Source organism: Rattus norvegicus, chromosome 17 (assembly GCF_021556685.1).
Source record: "Rattus norvegicus strain SHRSP/BbbUtx chromosome 17, alternate assembly SHRSP_T2T, whole genome shotgun sequence".
Lineage (NCBI taxonomy): Eukaryota > Metazoa > Chordata > Mammalia > Rodentia > Muridae > Rattus > Rattus norvegicus.
This window is the reverse complement of record NC_141550.1, coordinates 74,120,001-74,146,500: the sequence shown is the minus strand read 5'-3', so window position 1 is coordinate 74,146,500 and position 26,500 is coordinate 74,120,001. Positions and strand designations below refer to the sequence as shown.

Here is a 26,500-nt window from a genome sequence, read left to right as displayed (position 1 = left end):
CTCAAACAGTTAACAGAATTACCTCCAGGCCCAGAGCTTCCATGGGCAAAGGAGACTAGACAAGCAAAATGCAGTGTATCTATTGTGTGAAATATTATTCATCCTTTAAAACAGTGGTTCTCAATAGGTGGGTAGCGACTCTTTGGGGGATCAAGTCCCCTGAGTGAACGGAGATCATTGAAAAAAAAAGATTTATATTACAATATATAACAGTACCAAGATTATAGTTACAAAGTAGCAACAAAAATAATTTTTGGTTGGGGTCACCCCATGAAGAACAGTTTTTAAGGGTTGCAGCATTAGGAAGGTTGAGAGCTTTAAAAGGAGTAAGAGGCTGGGGAGACAGTTCAGTCAGCAAGGGTGAGAGACCTGAGTTCAGTCCCTGAAACCCATGTGAAACCTGAAACTATGTGGAGATGAGATTCTGATAGAGACAGCAAAACAGAAGGGGCTCAAAAACATACGTGAAAGTGAAATAATTCAGAGGCCCCTAAAAAACAAACAAATTTTCAACTTACATAGTATACCTAGAACAGTCAAACCCATTGGTCAGAAAACAAAAGAGGGCTGACAAGGAGTGGTGGGATGGGGTGTGAGGTGTCAGTGTTCATTTGGTACAGAATTTGGGCTTAGAATAATAAACACTCTGGAAATTGGTGGCAGTGGTAACTGGGAAGTGATAGGAACATGCTAGGGTCATTGAATTATATACTTCACAAATTAGCATTGAATCACCAATATAAAATGTATTAAGTATAAATTCGCCACTCTGCCAACAACACTACACAGAAAATTTTGGCCAAGCTCTCATGTCTGTGCACAGGTGACCACAATCAGTGAGTCTGGACACCTGGAGAAAGAGAGACTGACTAGCAGAGTTTGTAGTGTGTCAGCCCTTCTCTAGTTGAAAGGATCCACAGTGACAGAGTCACTCCCCCCTCCCTTAGGGAGAATTTCAGCATAGCATCAGGGGACCGAGCCAAGATCAACAGAAGGATTGACATATGGAGAAGACAATAGACATTTCAGAGCAGGAAAGAACCTCTGTCCTCCCCTGGAGCCCATGATCAGATGGCTAGAGGACCTTGGTTACCTTAAGGGGACGGAACGACAAGGCAAACATCTCCATTTTTCAAGAGATGATTGAACACTCTGTGCAAATGGCGTTCCCAGCGTCCCTTCCAACTGAGAAGTGCAACGGAAGACTGGAATGGAGAATCTGGGGGTCACACCTCCCAGTGGAAGTGTTTCCGCTAACAGTTTCTCTCTTAAAAGTCTACTCCGATGTGGATTAAAACACCCTAGTCTGGACACAGCCTGGCGTCCTGAGCTCACCACTAGAGTCCCAGCAAGACAATAATGGAATGAGGACATAAATAAGTTAGTTCAGCATGCTGGTTCCTTCTAACTCTGCGGCCTCCTTCACCCTGGAGCAGCAACAGGAATCTGAGAAAGTGGGGGGTGTCGGTCAGGTGCTGAAGACAAAGCCAGGGATGGGGGCAGGGAAGCTGGAGTCAGGGTCCCCACCTCATGCTCCTGAAGGCAGTGAGCAAATTACTCCTGCAGAGAAAAATACCCCTCTTCCTGACCCCTCATCATGCCCAAAGCCCAGAGGTCCCATTTATAGAGCTTCCCTTTTATAGCCACATCCCCAGTGAGGAAACTCAACTGCAGAGGCCTTTGGGGAAGGAGTATGGGAAGGGCGGAAGCCAACCAGAGAAAACAGCGCGTGCTGCGCTTCCTGGATGTCTGGTGCAAATATCTGGAGACAGGGTGTGGCTTCGTCACCGGGAGCAACCAAGGTGACAGTATCTGTGGAGAACACCGGGGAGACGTGAGGTAAATAATCATTGTGAAAGATGGAAATCATCTTTTAATCGCCAGCTAGAAGGAACAGCTGCCGCTCACACAGTGGGAGCCCAAAGAGCCCCACGAAGATCGCAAGCCTAACTCCCTCAGTAGGATGTAATTAAAAATAATTAGTTATAGAATAGCACTTAGCTTACAGAAGATCAAATAACTGTGAGCTTCCAGAATAGACCCCGAGGGAGAAGGGGACATTTGCAGCACCGTGCCCGGGAGAGCCTCTGTGGCACTTGAGTGTCCCTTCGCACTTGGCGCTGTGACACTGTACAGAACGGGGCAGACAGCTTCATCTCTCTGTTCTCATCTGTAAACCAGGGACAAGAGCATCGCCTCAGATGCGCCACAGTGTGAGGGCACTAAAGTGAAAGAAATAGATAAGAATTACCTTGAATCCCTATCAGAATTTTTTTTTCTTTTTCTTTTTTCTTTTTTTCGGAGCTGGGGACCGAACCCAGGGCCTTGCGCTTGCTAAGCAAGCGCTCTACCACTGAGCTAAATCCCCAACCCCCCTATCAGAATTTTTAGCCTCTCGTTCCATGGATTTATTTTCCTAGAAGATAACTTGGGGGGGGGATTAATAGAATTCCTCATTGGCTTCAGTTCTTCATCAGAACTAGATGAAATTTCCTTTTAAGACAGAAAAGTTGAGGAGGGGGAGTGAATATCTGTGGCGGTTTATCTTTATTTTGTTGATTGATGTGGGAGGACCACTCTGGGCCACATCAGCATCTCTTCCTAAGCTAGGAATCCTCTACTGGAAAAGGAGAAAGTTGGCCGAGCACTGGGGTGCATCGACCCATTCCTCTCTCCTCTTGACTGTGGCTGCAATGTGACCAGTTCTCCCAAGCCCCTTGCTGTGTGACCTTTCCACAAGGAAAGCCCGTAACCTGGAACTCTGAGTCAAATAAACCCTCTCTCCCCGAAGTGGCTTTCACCAACATGTTTCCTCACAGGGAAAAGGAAAAAAGACACAGCTCCATGAGGTGGTCCTACCTGCCGTCTTCTTCCCCAGGAAGACAAACTTTGATTTCAATTTTTTTTATGTGTCAGGGCAATACCTGTACGGAGAGGATGCTTTGGGCTGCTTTTGTACTGACTGCTCTGAGTCTGTTTTTGTTTGTCAATGTACTTAACGAAGTCTTTATCAAAGGCATCCTAACCTACTGCTGGCATATCCCAAACAATGGCTGGTGTCTGGGCCATCCTACAGGGCGGATCTCAGCAAGACCCTGGCCACACCCAGCTGCCGGGAACATGAAGGGAATTGATATCCAGCACCTGAGCCCTAGCAGGAGGAAAAGATTGTGTCATAGGCTATCTAGACCTTCTCACACCCTTCATAGAGGACCACCAGTCACACCTGGTCTTTCCTTGTCTTCAACCTTTCTCTTGATCTCTTGGCTCTCTGTTGTGGCATCTTGCTAGTCGCTAGTCCTTATCCCACCTCCACCTCAAACCCCACTGGCTTTCTATCCTGTCTTCCTGTACTCTCTCTGCTTAAAAGGGGAGTGCCTGCCCTGTCTGTCACAGCTGCCCCATGATGGCAACTCCCAAACTTCAAATGCTGCAGGCGAGTTTAGTAAGCATTATAATTATTATGAAGGCATTATAAATCCACTAGTGTTTCCACAGCACCATCTAATATTTTTAAAAACCAACCATCCAGCCCGGTGGAGGACGCCACTGTGGGGAAATACATCTACTGATTTGATATATTTGAAGCTGAGGATGACTTCCTGAATTGAGAATTTCCCATTGTGAGTCCTGGAGGATTCTTCCTGGCATGACCTTCGGTTCTCACATCTCAGCCTAAAGCACTTTTCGCACATAAGACTCATGATGGATTGGCATTCAATGGAACAGGGCCTGTCAAATTACTAGTGCTTATCAAACCTGGAGATCTTAATGGGTGCAGCATGTGAGCCGGGCACCGGATAAGCAGGTCTCACAGGGAGAACAGGCTGGAACTGGAAAGAGAGGGCTTGGGCCATGCACCTCAGCATCAGCAGAAGCTGCCCCGAGAAGTCTGAGCTTCTGAACACTTCATTTCTCTCTTCTTTCTAGTGGGAAGGGTCCATTCTACTGGGCAAAAATGTTAGACTGACTTCATAACTTAAGACAAAAAGAATTTTTCTTTGTGTTGCACATGTGGCTAAATTATGACAACAGTCACTTTTTCTAAGGGATTTTTCTTAAGTTAGCATTCAGAGTGGGGGGGGGTTTCATGAGTGAATTTTCACATCTGTGTGAAATATTTTTGGTTCTCATTCGTCCTCCCCCATCCCCCCTACCTCCCTCCTGGTAGTTCCCTTCCTCTTCCCAAAGAACCCCTGCCCTTTGCTTTCCTGACCTGAACTCCAACCTGCTCCGGTCCTCCCTCACATCTCAGATCCATTTCTTCTTACATTTGCTACACACACATATGTTTATTCTAATCGTTTTTAAGAAGTTGAATTGTGATAATTCAACTTCTAGAAGTAATCAACCAGGTATGGTGGCAAACACCTTTAATCCCAGCACCTGGGTAGCAGAGGCAGGTGGCTCTCTGAGTTCAAGGTTAGCCTGGTCTGTACAGTGAGTATCAGGACAGCCAAAGTTCTGTATGAAAGCACTGTCCAAAATCAAAAAATAAATAAAATTTAAAAATCCATCCTAGATGATCAAAATGTGAATGCTTCACTCCTTCTTTAAATGAGGAAAAAGAATACCCTTGGCAGGGAAGGGAGAGGCAAAGATTAAAACAGAGACTGAAGGAACACCCATTCAGAGCCTGCCCCACATGTGGCCCATACATATACAGCCACCCAATTAGACAAGATGGACGAAGCAAAGAAGTGCAGGCCTACAGGAACCGGATGTAGATCGCTCCTGAGAGACACAGCCAGAATACAGCAAATACAGAGGCGAATGCCAGCAGCAAACCACTGAACTGAGAATAGGTCCCCCGTTGAAGGAATCAGAGAAAGAACTGGAAGAGCTTGAAGGGGCTCGAGACCCCAAAAGTACAACAATGTCAAGCAACCAGAGCTTCCAGGGACTAAGCCACTACCTAAAGACTATACATGGACTGACCCTGGACTCTGACCCCATAGGTAGCAATGAATATCCTAGTAAGAGCACCAGTGGAAGGGGAAGCCCTGGGTCCTGCTAAGACTGAACCCCCAGTGAACTAGACTATGGGGGGAGGGCGGCAATGGGGGGAGGGTTGGGAGGGGAACACCCATAAGGAAAGGGAGGGGGGAGGGGGATGTTTGCCCGGAAACCGGGAAAGGGAATAACACTTGAAATGTATATAAGAAATACTCAAGTTAATAAAAAAAAAATATTAAAAAAAATAAAAAAAAATCCATCCTAGATAATACTTTGGTCCAAACTTTCTCCCACTAAGACTTATGCGTGTATCTTTCAAAATAAGCTCTTATTATAAATGCTGCAGTTAATATGTCTTTGACCTAACCATATTATGTAAATATTTTTACCTTAATGAGTCATAATTAGTCCATTATAAAAATATCCCACTGTAGTGCAGACTATAATATGATTAAACAATATCCTGGTTTTTGATATTAAGGTTAGTCCAGAGTGATTATTATGAAATAATTCTGCAATAGGGCATTCTTGTAGGTATATCTCCCTAAATATACCTTACTGTTTATTATTTAACTATATCATTTAAATTATCTAAATATTTCCCTCCTTTTTAGGTTTATTACTTTTATCAATTGTGTGTGAGAGAGAGAGGGACAGAGAGAGACACAGAAAGAGAGACACAGAGAGAGAGACACACACACAGAGAGACAGAGAGAGAGACACAGAGAGGGAGACAGAGAAAGACAGAGAGAAAGAGAGGCAGAGAGAGAGAGAGAGAGGGAGACAGACAGAGAGAGACAGAGACAGAAAGAGATAGACAGAGAGATAGAGAGACAGAGAGAGACAAAGAGGGAGAGAGACAGAGACAGAGAGAGAGACATGTGTCAGTGCCCACTGAGGTCAGAAGAGAATATCAGATCTCCCAGAGCCGGAAGTACTGGTAGCTGTGCTCCACACCTTCCAGGTTCCAGGAACAGAACTCAGGTACTCTGAAGGAGCAGCACATGTACTTAACAGATGAGCCATGGCTCCAATCCCCACATTTTTCTCTTCCAGAGATTATATACATCCCTTATGGCCAAATCTGCCTTAGAAGACATTACTATAAAGATGATGAAATTATACATCACATATTACTAGTCAACTATGCATGGAATCATTAATCATTAGGTTGAGTGGAATATATCTCTCATGTAATTCGGTTACAAATTCAGTTTGCATCACCAGATAAGTCTCTCAATTCTCAGAGCTCTCTAGATTTTGGAATTGTAGAGGTGGGATCATGTATGTGACTAATTTACACATTGTCCACATCTAGGGAAATCCAGCTGCTTGTATTCTATTCCTGTCACTCTCCGTTTGCCTGTGTTGAGTTTGTACTACAGTTTTCTTAGGGTGTTTGTCTTTTTCCTGATGGTGAAGAGGTTTCACATATGTGTCAAGCCCGTAGTCACGTGTTTCCCAAAGACGTGTCAGTCACTTAATGTGCTTTGTTAGTGTCCATCACCTTTGACTTCTACATGAAACAGTGCTGACGTGTTTTCCCCTGTGGGACGTCTCTGTGGTATCACACCTGGGAAGCTCTGGCTCCGAAAGATTCCAGTCGTTCATCTACACCACCTAGTACTTCTAGTGGTTGACTGGTCTCGTTTCTACATAGTTTCCATCTGCCTAGATTTTAATTTGATCTTGGCTGTGATACAGGGCTTCAATTAGAGGGACATAGTCCCATTTACTAGACCCATCTTCGCCTTCCCACTGACTTTAAGTATAATTTTCATTACACACAGAACTTATATACACATGTATGCTCATCTTCATCTGCTTCAGGACCTTTTATTTTCTTCTGTTTACCTGACCTTCTCTTCTAACATCACTTCCACGCTATTTCCGTGATTAGAGAACGCTCTCTGTCTGTAAGGACTGGCGGAGGGGAGAGATGATGATATGGAGCACAAAGGAGTTTTAGGACCGTAACAGAGCTCCCTATGGACCCTGACATTGTGGGAACACGGCCTTATTTGACCCAAACCCATAAAACGTACAACACCAAGAATGAGCCCTATTGCCAACTGTATCTTCTATGTGACGACGGTGATTAAGCCAGATGTGTCGGGTAGGGATGTGGATGGTGGGGAAGCTCCGAGTGAGCGGAACAGGACTTGTGGGAACACTCTGCACCTCTCTGCTCGGTTTGGCTGTAAACTCATTCCACACAATAAAGATACAGTAAGTGAAACAAATGCTAGACAATGCTGCTGAAGTCATGGCTTTATCCCTGTGAGGGCTATAAAAAGGCAAATAGAGCATCAGCTAGATTGTGTTTTAGCAAGGACTGTAATTCAAATACTATGTCATTACAGTATCTCTCAAACTGCGGTGCAGTACCAAGCTTTTTAAATTCCATTTTCTATGAGAGCTCAGCCCTCGACGCTTTTCTTAGGAAATCTCTTTGCTACACTTGCATTAGTTACAGTTTTCCTGCTGTGACAGAATGCCTGGTGTGAGCGACTTAAAGGAGGAAGGGCTTACTGTAACCCATGGTTTTGGAGATCTCTATCCATCTCAGCACGGAGGGTCAAAGTTGAACAGTGCACAGCATAAACTCCAGCAAGCAAAAAAAAAAAAAAAAAAAAAAAACGGAAGGAGCCATGCTTTCATCAGGCCCACTGCGCTGGTTTACAGTGCGAGCTAAGCTGGAGCAAATCCCCTCATTCTGTCATCTTCGTGCACTAGTGATGTCAGGATAGTAGGTTCAGGCAGTAGGAAGACGATGGACTCTTGGCTCCTACTCCCACTTCTACCACAGAGTAAACAGATATCTCATGTTGGTTCCTCTGAGTTTCAGTTCCATTGTCTGTTCATCTGTTACATGAGAAACCAGACCAAAAGAAGGACCTTATGATTTTCAAAATGGGAGAGATTAGGGAATCCCTCTCTGACTTACTCATTGTTCTTATAATTTGAATGGGAAATATACTCCAGTTTCATGTTTTGAATGACTGTCCCTCAGCTGGTGTCCCAATTAGATTTAACATCAACTTGACACAGGTCAGAGTCACCTAAGCAGAAAGTTTCCATTGAAGGATTGCCCAGGTTAGATTTACCTGTGGGCATGGGGAAGATTGTCTTGATTGATGTGGGAAGCCCCAGCCCACTGTGGGTGGCACAATTCCCTAGGCTGGTGATCTTTGCCTGTATAAGAAAGCATGAGTCTGTAAGTCAGGAAGCAGCATTCCTCCACGATGTCCGATTCAAGCTCCTGTTTGAGTTCCTCGCTTGACTTCCCTCAGTGATCGACTATGACCCAGGAGTGTAAGCCAAATAGACCCTTTCTTCCTGAGTTGCTTTTTATCATGGTATTTGTCAAAGCAACAGAATGAAACTAGAACAACTGGTAATGCTAGGTGGAGAGGCTATGGAGCTTTTAGGTGGGGAGGGTTACTGGTAGAAGGTCATGTAGACCAGCTGTTGGAAGGTTATATGCCATTTCTGGTTTCTGTTGTCTGTACTTCCTGGCCTGCCATGACATGAGTGGCTTCTGTCACTTACTTCTACTTATATACACAGAATGACTCTGCTCTCTCTTCCCCACTGGGATGGGCTAAAATTCTCCGAAACTGTAAACCATCATGAAGCATTCACCCCTTGTTCCTGTCAAGGATTGTGGCCTCGGTGAAACAAAAATCACTAGCATGATCGTTTTATTTCACTTGATCCACCCTTCCACTCGTTCGTTCTGAACATATTATAAGTCAATCCCCATGTTTTCCATGGGGCCTAAATGCGATGGGAGTGAGGGAAAGAAAGACTCATTATCCTGATTCCCTGTGTCTCCTTCTCGACTGTGAGCCTAGAAGTCACTGAACTTGAAGTCATGGTGGCAGATGGAGGGAATAGACCATGCAGATGTTCTTGCTGCTGCCCCTTTTATACACTAATTGAGAAGAGGCTTCTCATCCTCAGCTATGCTGGCATATTCAAATGAATGTTATGAATTAGGCGTCAGGGACCAATGAGATGGCCCAGTGAGCAAAGGGGCTTGCTCCCAAGCCTGACTACCTGAGCTTGGTTGGTCCCAGAAGGAAAGAACCAGCTCCTGCAAGTTATCTTCTAACCTCTACGTGCCTACTGTGGCCTGTGTGCTCCCTCACACCCTCACCCTGGACATGCTCATACACACAGGTAGAAAACTAACGTACCACTTTGAAATGTTTAAAGAGGAATTAGGCTTCAATTAGCTGATTAGTCAACCCACCGTTAATGAGATATCAGTTATGGAAAAATAAGTATAGAGGGTCTTATTTGTTGAACCAGTAGCAGTAGATAATGGGTTTTATATAGTATATTCATTTTGACCTCCTTCCAAATGAGAAAATCCGTGGCAGTGAACAGGCTAGCCCAGAAATGAGAATGTTGCCTAGTTTTATAGTTTACGTGGAGTTGAAGCTTCAAACTTTGACACCAAGTCTTCACAACGTGCTCATTTATAATCGGGGGCACTTCAGTATAACAACAAGGCACAGACAAGACACACGGACTCAGGTACACACATCTGGTCACATTTATTTTCCCTTCAGCCTGCAGTATTTCTTTATGTGACAGAAGTGGCCCACATCAGCATTGCTAGAACACTAGAACAGAGGACTCCACTATCCTGCATGATACTATTCTACATAAACTGTCGGCTCACCTAGGGACAGCTATTTCTACTCACTTTGGTGACATCACTGAGCATTGTATTTTCTCTGAAAAGTGTCACACACCCTTAGGAGGAAGTGGTATTAATGCGGCAGTAAACACAGAAGAGTGTTGTCATTGGTGTCCCCTGCAGTGACAGCTCACTGCTGTTTCTCATCCTGTCCCTGACACTACCAACAGTCTTCATAGGATAAGAAGGCAAGAAAGTGAAGCCCGCCATCTCCATTCCTGGTCCTCTCTAGGAGGAGAGGCTAACCCCAGTCTGAGGTCTCATAGCTTATCTGGAGTTAACTCCCAATCCCATACCTGTATCCAGTATAACACTTTACAACCCAGTTGGTGGTTTAGCCAGCACTTAATGAATAAATGTTTGCATCAGCTCATCAACTTATAAGCCAATAGTTTAGGCTTACTCTGGGCTTATGAATTGATCCATGGTGTGAGTTGTCATATTTTCATTAGGAAGCACTTCCTAGGCTGTCTGGGAAAAACTCTAACTTACTTCTCCACTGGCTACTCATAGGCATTTTCTATGGGTTAATTCTTTGAATCTTCGGAACATGGACAGACCCAATCCCTCGGAGACTCCTAGGAAGCTTGTCTACTCAATGCCTTGATTTGCGCATAGAAGAATATAGCCGCAGAGTTTCAGACATTTGCTTAAGAAATGGAAATGGGCTAGGATGGAGTTGAGTTGATTCTGAGATGGTCTCCTTTGCAAACCTAGGAGCACCTTCATCTCTTCACTCATCCCAAGGTCCCTACGCCCACGTGTGTAGTGCTAAGCAAAGGAAAGATAACAATGCAGACATCAGTCTCAGCTTCTCATCAAGGTGCCCTGTGACTCGGGCCCAGGCCCAGATTTAGCTTGCCTGTTCCAGGTGCTACAGTTTAATTCACCGAGAACCAGCTTAGCGGGAAGGAGGGGGAGAAGTCACACTTGTCCCTCAGAAGATGGCAAAGCCACATTATCTCAGAGATAACTTTGGGGCTGCTAAGACGATAGCACCATAGAGATTATCAAACTGACACAAGAAACAGATGCTATGTCTCCTCCTGTAGACATCTCCATGTCTGCCGTTCCACAGACAGGATTGCTGGCTGCCGGGGTGGCTCTGGGTTCAGTTAGATACCCTGTCTCGAGGGAAAGAGGAAGAGGGGGATGGAGCAGGACGCTGGGCATCCTCTGGCCCCTGAACAGGTTCACAGTCTGATGCATCCACGTGCATACATGCTCATAAACCACACATATACACACCCTTACACGCAAGCATACACCTGACACACACATACCAAAAAGACCTTTGCATAAGCATAAAGTAAAAAGTCTGAGTGCTAAGCATTGGGTTCCAGTTTAATTGACAATGCTTGGCTTGTCTATAAAATAATGTTTCCAGTACTTAGTGCTGAGTGTTTGGGAAGATGGGCATAGTCGGGTATTAAAACAAACCACAGATTCTTTAAGGGTCTTCTAGCCAGGAGAGTTGATCACCCACCCCTGGAGTCAAAGCTGCCCCGACATCTTCTTGGACCAGTTATATTTGTGGCAGAAGTCCGTTGTCTGAGTTCGTGCCTAGCCTTGAAAGGCCCAGCAGTGTCCTTCCCTCTCATCCTCTTCTAGAGCAACTGCCATGCCGACAAGCCCAAGACACTACTGGGAGGATGAGGGACCTCATGGAGAGAGAAGCTGAGCTGTCCTGGCTGTTCCCACTGTGCCAGCTCACGTGCCATGAGATCTGAGCTGTCCAACTGAGCCCATTCCTAATTGATGGCAGTCAATTGCAAGCAACAAATACGCGGCTGGTATTTAAGTCTCAGGGTTGTTTGCTGTGCTACAAAAGATAAGTCAGATAGCAGGAACCATGGATAAAGCACAATTACGGTCTTTGTGGGACACAAAGAAGACGTGTAAGTTCGCAGGTCCTCAGGCTACCTATATTGTCTCCCAGAACCAAAACTAATGCTGAGGACCTGTAACACCAGCTACTCAAAGGAGATCAAAAGTTCCAGTCTTGGGGGAATTCCTTAGGCTCTGTCTCTAGTGCTACCAGAGAAAATGAAGCCAAGCACGAGTAAGACTGCAGGGCTGAGGACATGAAATTGGGAGAGGGAGAGAAGTCTTAACGGGCCAAGACGTAAAGGGGCACTTGAAGGACAGACGACTACAGAGAGATGGTCATTGTACGTGGGTGTAGATGGCACAAGACATGAAAACAGGGCAGTGTAAACAGAGTCCTCAGGATGGACTCAGGCTGCTCTCTGCAATCAGAGTGCCAGGTAGCCTGGAACTCCTACAGAGTCCTGCTGTGGGAACAGCACTAATTAAACTCAAAGCATAAAGGCTTTGAAATGTCAGCCTAAATATATATATATATATATATATATATATATATATATATATATATATATATATATTCTTTCTTTTGTTTTTCGAGACAGTTTTTCTGTGTAGCTTGGATATCTCAGGGAACTTGCCTTGTTGACTGGGTTGGCATGCTTCTGCCTCTGCCTCCCTGCCTCCCTGCCTCCCTGCCTCCCTGCCTCCCTGCCTCCCTGCCTCCCTGCCTCCCTGCCTCCCTGCCTCCCTGCCTCCCTGCCTCCCTGCCTCCCTGCCTCCCTGCCTCCCTGCCTCCCTGCCTCCCTGCTTCCCATCTCCCCGCCTTTGCCTCCGGAGTGCTGGGATTAAAGTCATGTACCGCCACTGCCCAGCTAAGAAGTATAATTTAACTCAATGAAGATTCACAGCAATTTCTTAGGCTTTGGGCCAATTTAATCACAACAATGCTTTTGTGGCTCTATCCTTGTAAGCGGGACTATGTGGTGGGGGTCGTTCGCATCTTGCTATGCCAGTAAGCAAAGAACACAGGTCAGAACCAGGGAAGCATGTAACCTTGGAGGACATCCAGTGATCTACTTCTGTCACATAGGCCCTACCTTCACAAGGCTCTATGGCCTTCAAAATAGTGACACAATCTAAGTGTCTTAGTTAGAGTTTCCAGTGGTGTGAAGAGACACCATGACCAAGGCAACTCTTACAAAGGACAACATTTAATTGGGGCTGCCTTTCTGGTTTGGGGGTTTAGTCTACTATCATCATGTCAAGAAGCATGGCAACGTGCAGACAGGCATGGCTCTGGGGGAGCTGAGAATTCTACATCTTGTTCGGAAGGCGAACAGAAAAAGACTGGTTTCCAAGCAGCTAGGAGGAGGGTCTCAAAGCCCACCTCCACAGTAGCACATTTCGTCTAACAAGGCCACACCCACTCCAACAAGTCTACACCTACTACAAGAAGCCACACCCACTCCAACAAGGCCACACCCACTCCAACAAGGCCACACCCACCCCAACAAGGCCACACCCACTCTAACAAGGCTACATCTACTTCAACAAGGCCACACCTCCTAATAGTGGCATTTGCAGAGCCAAGCATATTCACACCACCACACTAGACACCAAGGGTTCAAAGTCTAAGCCTACGGGAGACATTTCAAAGCCAATTATAACAATCATATCTTGCTGAGCAATTATAATTACAAGTCAAATTCTTTTTTTCTTTGCTCCCAAGTTTAATTCTAATTACAGTGCATTTTCTCTTCTGCATGTTAAACATCTTTTGGCAAGTAATAACTGTTGTGTTTTGTGTGTTTGTTCGTGTGGTGATTTGCTTGGTCTGAGGGTTTTGAAGCTGGTCTAAATAGCCTAGGTTGGTGTCAAAGTTATGATCCTCCTGCCTCAATCTCCTGAGTCCTGGGAATATAGACAATGGCGGCCATGTTTGATTAGGCAACTGGTTTTTGCTCTGTTTGGCTTTGTTTCTTTCTTCTTCCTCTTTTTTTTTTTTCACCCTTCCTAAGCACCAAGAATCTAAACTGTAGCAATGAAATACTGTCCATTTTTTTTAAATTAAAAAATAAGCTAAGTGCTAGGGAGTCGGTTCAGTCAGTGCAGTGTTTATTATGCAAATAAGAGGACCCGAGTTCAGAGCCCGAGCACCGGTGAAAAAGTCCACACACCATGCCTGTGTTTGTAATCCCAGAACTGAGGAGACACAAGAAGTCAGGTCCCTGCGGCTTGCTGACCAGCCAGCTGGTCTAGCAAAATTGGTGATCTCTGGGTTCAATGAGAGACACTGTCTCAAAAAAAAAAAAAAAAAAAAAGGAGAGCAATTGAAGAGGACAGCCAACATCTACACACACACACAGAGGGGGGGAGAGAGAGAGAGGAGAGAGAGAGAGAGAGAGAGAGAGAGAGAGAGACAGACAGACAGACTCCTGTCATTGAGCTCATGAGAACACTCATCTTCTCCCTATCTCCCTATAATGAATGCTGGGAAGTTTTCTTTGGTATCCATTTTCTTCACACCTCCCAGCCATTTCATTTGAACACCATGTATCTTTTTAAAAAAAAAACATTTTAGGCATGTAAGTACACTGTAGCTGTCAGACACACCAGAAGAGGACATCAGATCCCATTACAGATGGTTGTGAGCCACCATGTGTTTGCCGGAAATTAGAACTCAGGACCTCTGGAAGAGCAGTCAGTGCTCTTAACCAATGAGCCGCCTCTCCAGCCCAGGGACACCATCCATCCTGGGTAAAAGAAATACACGAGCAAAACACCATCATTCTCAGTTCCTGTGACCTAATTCACATGCACTGCCAATTATACCTAACTCTGGATAGCATCAAATCCATAAGCCAAAAACAAATTTGATCACGCCTAATGGTGAGAACACTGAGCTTGGGAGAATGGGCATTCTTCAGGAATTTCAAGTATATATAATGATAGTATTTTTCAGCCGCGATAGTAAAAGCATAGAAGATTGCCTGGGTGTGCGGCTCTCCGTCATGATAAGTGCTACAACAAGATGATTGTATCAGAGGGTCGTAAGTACTGTATGAGAGATATATGTAGGGTTTTATGGGGACAGGCTAGACACAGGTCACATCGTTCAGCCAAGATATGCCCCTAAAAGACTGTTTATCCTCTCTGCCTGCCCTGTTTGATACAAACCAATAGGGAGGAGAGAGACTATTAGAAAATGTATTACTGTTAATAACTAGCATTTATTGAGAATTTACCGGGGGTCCAATCCCACTCTAAGCATCTTTCCTGTGTCTGCCCGTTTAGTTCCCATAGCCATTTGAGCGTGCTAATGGTCAGAGCAGTGCTTTCAAATGAGCAAACGGGCTAAGAGAGGTTAAATAATTCCCGCAGCTGAGCTCAGGAGAACATGGATCTTCTGCCCCTGACAAGTGCTAGGAAATTTGCACAGGGGTGCATTTCCTCTGCAGCTATCTGTGGCTCCTTTTGAAAGGCAGATGCCTTTGCAGGTAAAAGAAACACAGGGGAAGAAACAATGTTACCTTTGAGAAGTTCCTCCTTTGGCAAAAATGTGTTGAACACCTATTATGAATGAAATGGGGAATTGACTGTAGAGGCATATCGTCTTTGTCCTTGCTCTCACAATCCAGTCTTGGTAGTAAAGACATTCAGGAACACGAACACACACATATGTGCACACATATACACACACACATGCACGCACGCACACACATGTGTGCACACACACAGAGTTATATTATATAATGTATACATCATACAGTATACGTAATATATAACATATGTATAAGATATATAATTACATATATCTACTACATATTATATATATTGTATATGTATATGTGTGTGATTGTATATGTGTGTGTATGTGTGTGTGTGTGTGTGTGTGTGTGTGTGTGTGTGTATGGGGATGCGGATGGGGATAACTATGACTGAGTTTCTCCAGAGCTCCATTCATTCTCCTTCAGGGACAAGAACAATACAACTTCAGTTTGCACTCCCGCAGAGAGACTTGGTAAGTTCTTGTACATGAGAGTATTGACTTTGTCAATGAGCCTCTCTGCTGAGTTTGTGATGCATCCCAAGGATTGAGCAAGAGACACTCCAAGCGCATTTCCACTGAATCCCTGTGTGTGGTAGCTTTCATCTGGAAACCTAGGCATGGAAAAAAGTCTCTGGGTTCTAGGTTAGCCTGGTACACAGTGAGTTTCAGGTCAGCCAGGGCCATATAGTAAGGCCCTAGCTTACTATAAAACAAAAACAAAAACAAACACAAACATAAAACCCTTTAATTAAGAAAAGGGGAGGAAGCAGATTTGAACAGAAAGAAGGCATGTCACCAGTGGTGCTTGGTGTGTACAATGGAAATGCGTATTGAAACAGGAGAGAGAACTGAGGGGCGTGACTTTATTGCTCAGCTAATTCTATGGAAGGACTTGATCCCTTCCCTGTTGGAAACGGCTTGGCCGATAGTCATCTTCATACACAGGTGCTGTGACTTGGAGGACTTTCGTGGATGGTAAGGGAAGATGAATGGGTTGATGTTTTCAGCTCACGGAAGAGAACTTCGCAAGCCCAGACCTTAGGCATCCTGCCTCACATGTACATCTGTTTGTATACAACAAGTTCTGCCTTCTAGTTTAATAGCCAAGAAATTCCCCCTCTGCCCCCATGAGCTCCGAGCCCCCAAGAACAAGTCAGAGAACTTGTCTATGTTAATTTCACCTTCTGGTGTTTATTGCAGATCTTCTTTATTCTTGACATGAGTCCACACAATGTCTGTTCTATCTTCCAGATATTTTATCATGTCCCTGTGACCAAACTGTTGGAAAGGGAGCCCCTGGCTAGCCTGGAAAACAGACATTAGCATTGAGTAAACTGTCAGCATGTTCTGGGTGAATAAGATGTAGAATAAATAAATCTGGGGAAGTCACAAATCTGCATCGCCTTTTAAAATAAGAAATCTATGCTACCCAGACAAGACCTCCGTAACATAAACCCTGGCAAGCCTAGAGACTTCTATCTTTAATATGTTTTCTTGGAGCTCAAGACGGAAATCACTGAGGCGGATTCAGTCTGAGCTGCTGATGCTACCCAATTAGGAGCCCAACCTGGAAACAGTGCACAGTGAGTCACCAAAGGTCAGGGTGGTAGTAACTCGGCTCTATGAGACAACAATCTCTCAAGATTCAAGTCAAAATGACTTTCTTACCTTTACTATGAACTAGAACAATTCTGTCACTGAGCACTAGATGATAGTTTTCAGACCTACAAGAACCTAAGAAGCAGGCCAAAAAGAAAAACTAGAGCTGGGTGGACGGGCTCACTGGATGAAGCATTTGCCTCACAAGCACGAAGACAGGGGCTCAAATAACTAGCACCTACATAAAGCTAGGCTAGTGTTGCAATAGCCGGTAATACTAACACTCAACAAGCAGAGAGAGATAGGAATCCTCGGACAAGCCTGCCAGCTAGGGTTGCAGGAAGTCAAAATCTCTTGGTTGAGCCAGAGAACCTCCCTTAAATAAAATGGTGAGACATTGAGAAAGACACTTCATGTAAACTCCAGGCATGCACACGCAAGCGCATGTACCCATACATGTGAACATGCGTGCTCATCACATGTACATACATGCTTGCAAGAGGATAAAGGAAAGGTATTGAGATGAGGTGAATGGCAGAGATGGAGAAGCAGAGGCAGACTCAGACTAAGGATGCTGGGGAGCAGCTTCTGTGGTAAAGAGCATACGCTTCTCTCTCAGCAGACTAGAGGTGGGTTCCCAGCACTCAGAGTGAATGGCTCACACTTGCCTACATTCCTATCTCCATCTTCTGGCTTCCTTGGCTATGTGCACGCATTCCCACATACATATACACTGGCACACATATAAATAAAAATAACACAAATCTTACCAAAAGAACACACCGAGCCTCGAAAACGGTAGCAAACACTGGGGTGATTTCCGTCTTGAGCGCCGAGAAAACATATTAAGGACACTGGCATTTATGAAGTACTTTGCTTTTAGCATGGGACACAATCATACTGTGGTCAATGGTTTAGAGGTTTTTAAGTGGCTCCGTAGCATTGAGTAGCTTAATTGCTTGTATCTGTTTGAGTGTGTTGTGTCACTGACAAGAACAAACCATATTGAAAATATCCAAAATAAATACGGATCAGCTGCTCGCTTCTGGGAGCCAATGCCATGACACACATAAATAGACTATGTAAGAATGTTGTGGTGTCATATTTAACTGGCGTGACTAAAATAGACTCCGTTTTTATAAACTCCTTTTCTGGTTACTGTGGTTTGGGCACCTACTTGAAGAAACAAAACCTTGAAAAAAAATGTTTGCCCTGCTGTCGAGCATGACCTTTACATTGATCAGAATTAACCCTTAGTTCTCACAATGGAGGTGTGCCACGGACTTTCCAAAGAGCTCTTCCTCTGCGAGCCAGTCTGCAGTTAAGGGGGAGTCCAGCAATGTGCTTCACAGAGAAGGAAATGAACGCAGTTGTTCAGATGGATAGCAGGGCCATTGCAAGCCCTGGCTGTCCGAGATAAAACACTAAGCGGAGATGAAACACTAAAAATAACATGTCTTAGAGCCCCATCATACAGTGTTTGTCTTTTGTCATTTTTCTAGGGAACAACCATGTCACCGTTTCTTCGAATTGGTTTATCCAACTTTGACTGTGGGACCTGTCAAGCTTGTCAGGGAGAGGCGGTGAACCCCTACTGTGCCGTGCTTGTCAAAGAGTATGTGGAATCAGGTAAATTAATTGGGGTCAAGGTGAGGGAGGAAGAAGAGGAGATGGTGGGTAGTCTAGACAAGTGTGTGGGAGACAAAACCTTCCAGGATGTCTGATGGAACTGAATTGCAACAGTTTAGGAGACAGATTCCCAACAAAGGCCAAATTCTTTCTTAAGGACCCAGGGCTGGTGATGGCTTCTTACCAGATCTATTCCACTGCATCATTTTCCCCACATAAGCAAAGATAAAGAGAATATTTAGTTGGGGAAATTAGGTGAGGGGTGAAAATCTACTAAGGAAGATTATATTATGTATTACCTGTACTAATAGCTCACTGTTTTCAATGACTGTAGATAAATTAAGCCTTTCTAATCCTAGATCTTGGGATCAACTCTAAAGACTATAAGTAGATAGTCTATATACCTATATATCCACATAGACTATATACCTATGGTTTTTATAGTCTATGTAAGTATATAGACTGTAACTCAATGACTATAGGTAAATTAACCCTGTCCAGTCCTAGATCTTAGCATGGATTCTAAATGTGATATCTATTGTGTCTTGCCTCCGCTGACGAAGTTAGAAAGAATCCTTAGTCAGTTAGTATTCTGCATGAATAAAAGACCATTTCTGCTTTATTAACTGTGACTATATTAACAAGGTAATTAATGAGAAGGAAGAAATCTGGACTATATACCCAAGACTGATTTTGTTTAGAGAGTTCAGTCAGAACAATCCCATTGGGTAGGGAACCCACTGATGATCAAGCCTTCTGGTTCCCTCTTGATCCACATCCCTGTATGTTAATAAAAGTTTCTTCCAAAGGAAAGATAGGAAGCTACCTAACCCAAGACCTTCCCAGCCTCACCCAGTCTATATCCCTGCATATAGACTGTAACTGTATCTCCATCCACTTACGCACATAGAAAAAGTGCATTTGGAGGGCCACTTTGAGGGTCCTGGAGCTAGAGCAGAGAGAAAAACACATAAAGTGCTCATAAAGCTATCTCCTTTCAGAGTTAGTTTCCAGTCCCACAGAGGAAGACAGGCAATAAGAAAAGTTAGAGTGTCGGCACTCAAACTAGCAGCGAGGGCTGAGAAGGTAAAGCAAGATGAGAAAGGGCCCAGAGAAGGGCACCTTCTTGTCAATGGAGTGACCCTAGAAGGGTCTCCGTTAGGGTTTAGGAGCATTTGCGGATAAAAGAGGAAACTGAGGCTTGCATCGAGAGCCTCTAGCCAGATGCTAGAGAATTCTGAGTTCTGGGGTTACATATCAAACTGTGCCCCCCACCCCCATCCTGCTCACTTCATCTCTCCAGCTGCTCCAAATGCATCAAAGCTTATGAGACTGGACGCTCTTGATTTCTCTTCCGTCCAGCGTTCTCTGCTGTCTTAAAAGCGAAAATGCCGATTGCTCCCACCTAAAACCCTTTCAAATGTCACGGACATCTTTGAAGTGTAAAATGGCTGAGTTCTTTCAAAGCCCTGTTTGACTTAATGGATCTCATAGATCTGGTCCTCCCTCCAACCTCGGGTCTCACTGACATTTACCTCCTGCCAATCTTTTTCTTTTTACCTTCCTCTTCTTTTGTCCTTGCTTTTGAACTTGATCTTGGTCATATGGATCAAGAGACCGTGTCAGATAAAGGACAAAACTGCTTTTGTTTTGTTTTGTTTTTTTTGCAATAGATTGCCCAGTGGACTTTGGATTTTTATTTATTATTTTTATTCAGGTTACATTCTGAAAAGAAATCATCACTCTAGACAGTACCTAGTTCAAAGATTCCTTCTGTAGAATTTGTACAGGTTGCTATGTTTAGGGTATGAGGTTGCGTTTTCCATGATGAGTAGGGGGAGAGGGGATAAATAGGAAACAGAACTATTAGCCTGGGAGCCTTTGAAAACAGCAATCCTCATTGTACACACAAAGACAGATATGCTGGTTTGTTTTAACCATCACTTTGACACAATCTAGAAAAACCTGGAAAGAAAGTCGTAATGAATTATCTAGATCACATTGGCCTGTGAGAATGTCTTTGAGGAATTATCTTGACTGTTAAATGACGTAAGAAGACTAAGTTCACTTGGGTGACACCATTCCCTAGGCAAGGTTCGTGAGCAGGATAACAGAGGAAACACTAGTCAAAGGCAGGCAGTCTAGCAAGTAGGCTGCATGAATGTATTGCCCTCTACTCTTTTTTTTTTTTTTTTGGTTCTTTTTTTCGGAGCTAGGGACCGAACCCAGGGCCTTGCGCTTCCTAGGTAAGCGCTCTACCACTGAGCTAAATCCCCAGCCCCTGCCCTCTACTCTTGACTGTGATTGCACTACTATGACTAGCTGCTTGAGTTCCTGGCTTGACTCCCTCCCCACCTCCACATAGACTGTAACCTAGGATTTCCACCCAAACAAACCCTTTCTCTCCTAAGTGACATTCCGCCAGGGTATTTTTATCATAGCAACAGAAATGAAACTAGAGCAAGATTCAGAGTTCTGGTCTACTTTGTAGGTATTCTTAACCTAGTGACTGAAAGTGTACAGTAAGTGGCTTACCTCCTGGATGCCTGCCCTTCTCTGAGCATGGTAGTAATGAGAATGAATACTTTGACAGGGAAGCTAAGAGACTATGATCAATAATAACATTGATTTTTCAAGGAACCCAATCTAGCATACATATTTTAATTTACCCATAAAAATCTTCCCTTCCCTTTATAGGAGCTCGTGAGCTCCCAACCCCAAACTGAGGAACTATTAACAGTTAGTGATTTCTCAGGGAGAATGTGTCAGTTTCCTTTTAAGGTATGGTCCTGAGGAAGGCTGACCGGGCTCCAGGGGATATCACTGTATCAGTGGATAACTGGAGAGTACAAATTGGACTTGCTAAAGTATTTACAAGAAGGAAGGAAGGAAGGAAGGAAGGAAGGAAGGAAGGAAGGGAGAGAGTGAGAGAGAGTGAGAGAGAGAGAGAAGAGAGAGAGGGAGTGAGAGAGAGAGAGAAGAGAGAGAGAGGGAGGGAGGGAGAGAGAGAGAGAGAGAGAGAGAGAGAGAGAGAGAGAGAAACCAACCAAGACTCAAATTTGGGAGGAAGTAGGGTGTGGAGAGGGGAACAGAGGTGGATCAGGCAGAAACTATGAAGAGAAACAAGAATGCAAACAATACACTGTATGCATGCATGAACTTCTCAAAGAATTAATGAAAATTCACATTAATTTTTAAAAATCGCCTCCTTCCTTTTCAATTCTTAACAGTGCAATAGTTTATACCTCTGTTGGCCATGTTTCCCTAAAGTGTAAAATTTCAACTTTTTCAACTTTGTAAATCCTTAAGATAAATATGAGCTGCTGCTGAATGCCCACTGGATTTGGCTTCCTGGGTTATAGAAGAACGACCAACACACGACTTCGCATTCCTACTTTAAGTGGATTTGTTTTTCTTTTGCCCGACCAATGTCTCTGAATTGCTAAATACGATATTTAATGAGCTTATTATTATAAGAAACGATAAAATACTGCAGCAGTTTTCTGCTGTAGCGAGATGATCAAAGAATATATACCAGAGAAAATCCAACATGAGTAGAAGATGTGACAAAATGACTTAATTCAATTTGGAAATTCTTGTCCCTACCAGGGAGATTTGGGGGTTGAGGGGAATGAATTTATTTTTTTATTTTTATTGGATATTTTATGTATTTATATTTCAAATGTTATCCCCTTTCCCTCCTCTCCCATCCTCCTTCCCCCTGCTTCTATGAGAGTGTTCACCCACCCACCCACTCCTGCCTCCTAGCTCTGGCATTCCCCTACACAGGGGCCTCCCATTGATGCCCAACAAGGCCATCCTCTGCTACATATGCAGCTGGAGCGATGGGTCCCTCCATGTGTACTCTTTGGTTGATAGTTTAGTCCCTGGGAGCTCTGGGGGATCTGGTTGTTGATATTGTTGTTCATCCTATGGGGTTGCAAACCTCTTCAGCTCCTTCAGCCCTTCCCCTAACTCCTCCATTGGGGTCCCCATGCTCAATCTGATGTTTGGCTTCGAGCAGAGATCAGCCTAGTCGTAGCTTCTGTTCCAGTTCCCGCCCATCGTCATATGCAAGTCTGCTGCGAGCTCCACTGCTTCCTTTGCATTGTTGCCAGCTTCTGCTTAGGTGCATCAGGAGGGTAAAAATCATCCTCACTCAAGGATTAGGAAAGGAAGCTGGGGTAGAAACGCATGCCTGCATTCACAGCGCTTGAGAGACAAGGTAGGAAGGTAGAAAGTTCACAGCTAGCATGGGCTACACGGTGAACTAGGGACCAACCAGGACTATCTAATGATGCCCTGTCTGAGGGAGGGAGGGAGGGAGGGAGGGAGGGAGGGAGGGAGGGAGAGAGAGAGAGAGAGAGAGAGAGAGAGAGAGAGAGAGAGAGAGAGATCAGCCAGGCATGGTGGTGCACGCCTTGAATGCCAGCATTCAGGAGGCAGAGGCAGGTGGATCTTTGTGAAATTCAGACCAGCCTGGTCTAGTGAGTCCAGAATATCAAGAGCTACACAGAGAAACCCTGTCTCAAATATATATATATATTAAAGGATCATTCCATACCCTGTCTCAAATAAATAAATAAATATTAAAAGATCATTCCATATAAGTGGGACTCATGCCATGGTGTCTTTCACATGAAAGTTTTATGGGGACTTAGTTGCCTGATGCCAGTGGAATCAGTCAGTCATGTGACCAAGCTATTGTAGGCTAACAAAGGAAGTGCTTTAAGGACATAAAAGAGTGGTTGCTTCTCGTACTTTTGTTGCTGGTGATTTTCTGAGACATTGTCTTGCTACATAGCACAGATGGGCTGTGGGAACTCTCCAGGCTACTATTTCACCCTCCTGTGGGCCGTTTTTGGTGTAATTGGTGCCCACCATCATGCCCAGCCGTAACCACGCCCAGTCGTGACCACACCCAGCCATAGCCACGCCTGGCCATAAAAGGCTTTTTAAAGATTATTTCCTCAGATGCTCACTCTCAGAGTGAAGCAAAACAACTTTGAATGGGAAAGGAACATTTCCAGTTTTAAATCATTCACAGATTATTGTTGCTTTAACAACATTGGATCTCACAGACACAATGTTACCTTGCATCTAACCATGGACCTGTCTCATTCAGCCCTCGATTGTCTCAGGGTTATTTGTGCCTTTGCCTCAGAGTTATGTTACAAGAGAGCAGCGGGAATGGCTGCCACTATTAAATAGAATTGAATTATTCTCCAGAGCTGACAGAAGATCAACAGGACACTATTTTTTTTCTCTTCCTAGAAAACGGGCAGATGTACATCCAGAAAAAGCCGACCATGTACCCGCCTTGGGACAGCACCTTTGATGCCCACATTAACAAGGGAAGGGTGATGCAGATCATCGTGAAAGGCAAAAATGTAGACCTCATATCAGAAACCACCGTGGAGCTCTACTCCCTGGCAGAGAGATGCCGCAAGAACAATGGGCGGACAGAAATATGGGTAAATATCAGAGCCGTGGACTGGAGGAAGTATACGTACCCAAACCTTGAACTTCTGGTCCTCCTCCCAGTTTTAGGATTACAGATATGTGCTACCACACACAGCTAGAGTGCACCATGATGCAAGCTGTTGAATAGCTTGAAATGTCCCTGGACTCCTTAAGGCATGAGGACACTAGCCATGGGTAAGCAGACTCCCTAACCACATACTCGTTGGTGACTTGATAATGATGGTGGCTACACATGAACTGGAGAATGTACTGAAAGCATCAAATCTCTTTGATGCCTATGCATCACGGTGAGAAGGGTCTCGGGCTACACATAACAGTTATTGATTACTCTTAAGCTATGCCTGGGAAGATCACTAATTCATTGGAGAGGCTCTTACATGTTCTCACGAGAGAACAGAGATCAGACTCATTTCATATCTGGCTTTCGCTCTCAAGCCTTTGCCATGTTTCCTTCAGCCGTATTGAGGTCACTTACCTCATGCTAAGAAATGCTTCGCTCACAATTCATGATGGTGCATTTGGGCAAACCCAGGTTGTAACTGTGTGGGCAGCAGATGCTTAGAAACAGGAAAAGGGAAGGCAATGACTAAAACAAGCAAACGAGAGTTTCTGGCGTACAACAACCGAAGGGAACCTGTGAGTGAAAGCCGCCATCTCGAAAGTCAGAAAAACGTTTTCAGATGTTTACATCATTTATGCTGCAGTAGCAAGAGGAAAGTCTTTAGCTTTCTACCTGTTTGTTTCTTCTATAATTCAGATTTTAGCAAGATGTCACGTGGGAACGACAGAAACCTAAGGCTGACATTTTTATGTGCTTATGGCCTCACGTGGGTTTTGGACTCTAAAAAGCATAAGTACAAAATTGCCAAGCCTGGGGCTCTGGCTGGGACTAAAGCGCAGGAGGAGTTTGGCTAGGCAAGGAGCAGAGACAAGCTACAGATGCACTGCCTCACTTTCTGCCCTCTGCCTAGTCCCATGAATTCTCTAGCTTTCATCTGACTTATTTTGATGGCATTACCCCCTCCCTAATCTTTATAATGATAACCTACCCATGTTTTCTTCTCAGTGAAGGAGCAGACAATTCTTTTTATCCTTCTACAATAGTTTACAGCCTTGACTCACAAGCAGTTTAACCTTTCTGTTTCTGTCTCCCTTTTTTTTTGTAACTTTTTTTCTTTTCTTTTATTGGATATTTTCTTTATTTACATTTTAAATGTTATCCACCTTCCTGGTTTCCCCTCCAGAAACCCCCCCATCCCATCCCTCACCCCCTGCCTCCATGTGGGTGCTCCCCCACCCTCACACTCCCTCCCCTTCCCTGCCCTGGCATTCCCTACACTGGGGCATCCATTGAGCCTTCACAGGACCAAGGGCCTCTCCTCTCATTGATGCCCAACAAGGCCTATCCTATGCTACACATGCAGCTGGAGCCATGTTTCTGTCTCCTTAAAGTTGCCTTTAACTCTGCATCCCAGGTTTTGCCATTTTTTTCTCCTCTTCCTCCTCCTCTTCTATTTTTTTTTTTTTTTTTTTTTTTTTTTTTGTTGAGACAGACTCTTGTTATATAGGGCAGGCTAGCCCTGAACTATGGCCTCCGTCCCCCAAGTGCTGGGATTGCAGGCATACACTAAGCAGGGGTGTAGAGGTATAGGATACTTCATTCTGCAGTCTAGGACTGTCAGGCGTCAGTAGTGTTTATATCCTCACTGAGCCAACTGGCATGCTGTCTGTATTCTTAAGCTGTATTTGTTTAGGGTTCTTAGTTTACTTTTATTTCAAGTGAACTTGAAACCTCAAGTTATTTCGAATTTGTATTTCTCATGCTTCCATAGGTATCAGCTGTCATAAAAGTGATTTCTTTATTTAACAAAAAAAGAAAGAAAAGAAAAGAATCTCTCAAATTTGCCCTTTGGGGCCACCCTGGAGCTCCCTCTGTGCTTCACAGGGTTTGCCCCCTCACGCCCGGTGCTTTAGAAATCATGACTGCTTCAGTCGCATCCTGGCTTAATTTACTCCACCCCACTACTTTCTTAATGTTAGTGATCCTGTGGTGACCAAGTGTCACAGTTTCCTTTGAAAATGCTCCCTGATCTCCCACCTCTATTTTTACAATACCAGAAATTAGAAAATGTTGTCGACTCTTATAGTCCAAAGCACTTCTCCTAAATTTGTATGAGAATTTATAGTTATTCCAGAAATGTAGCTTTATTACATCATAAAACTCTGATAGTGGGAGTGCTGTCAGGTTTTTAAAGTTCTTTGAAGACAGTGATTTGCACAAGGTCAACCAGCCAAGAAATGACTTCTCAATGGTTTCAAATTGAACTCTGGATTCAACAGAACATTTCCTGTTGTCTCTTCCTGTTTCCAGGAAGCCATCGCTATGATGATCAATAATGAGTCCTCTCTTATCTTAGCCTATTTATTTCACCAATGGCATAGTATGATGGCTTTCCATACATCATATATATGACATGCATGTGTGTACATACATACATACACATACTTGTGTATATGTATATACATATCCTCTACATAATACTGTTTGTGATATATATTTACACATATATGTATGTAGTACTCATATAATATATAGAATATATAAACATTATGCTTATTCTAAAATATATACCAGATAATTTAATTACTTACATATGCATATATAATATATATAACATGTATGGATATGAAACTTTCAAGAGCCACCTATTAAATTTTTGTTTAGTCAATTTACAAATGCTTAT

The 26,500-nt window shown here is 44.0% G+C and overlaps 1 protein-coding gene across 9 annotated transcripts in view; it reads left to right on the top strand.

Moving 5' to 3' along the window:
- The window catches only part of Prkcq (protein kinase C, theta), a 132,268-nt gene that overhangs the window by 36,440 nt on the left and 69,328 nt on the right, over positions 1–26,500 (top strand). For all 9 annotated transcript variants that reach the window (XR_015641010.1, XR_015641007.1, XR_015641009.1 and 6 more), the window contains 2 exon segments: positions 18,146–18,272; positions 23,547–23,746. Coding sequence is in view for 5 of the 9 variants with exons in the window: in NM_001276721.1 (NP_001263650.1) it covers positions 18,155–18,272; positions 23,547–23,746 (318 nt within the window). In the remaining 4 variants the exon portion in view is untranslated.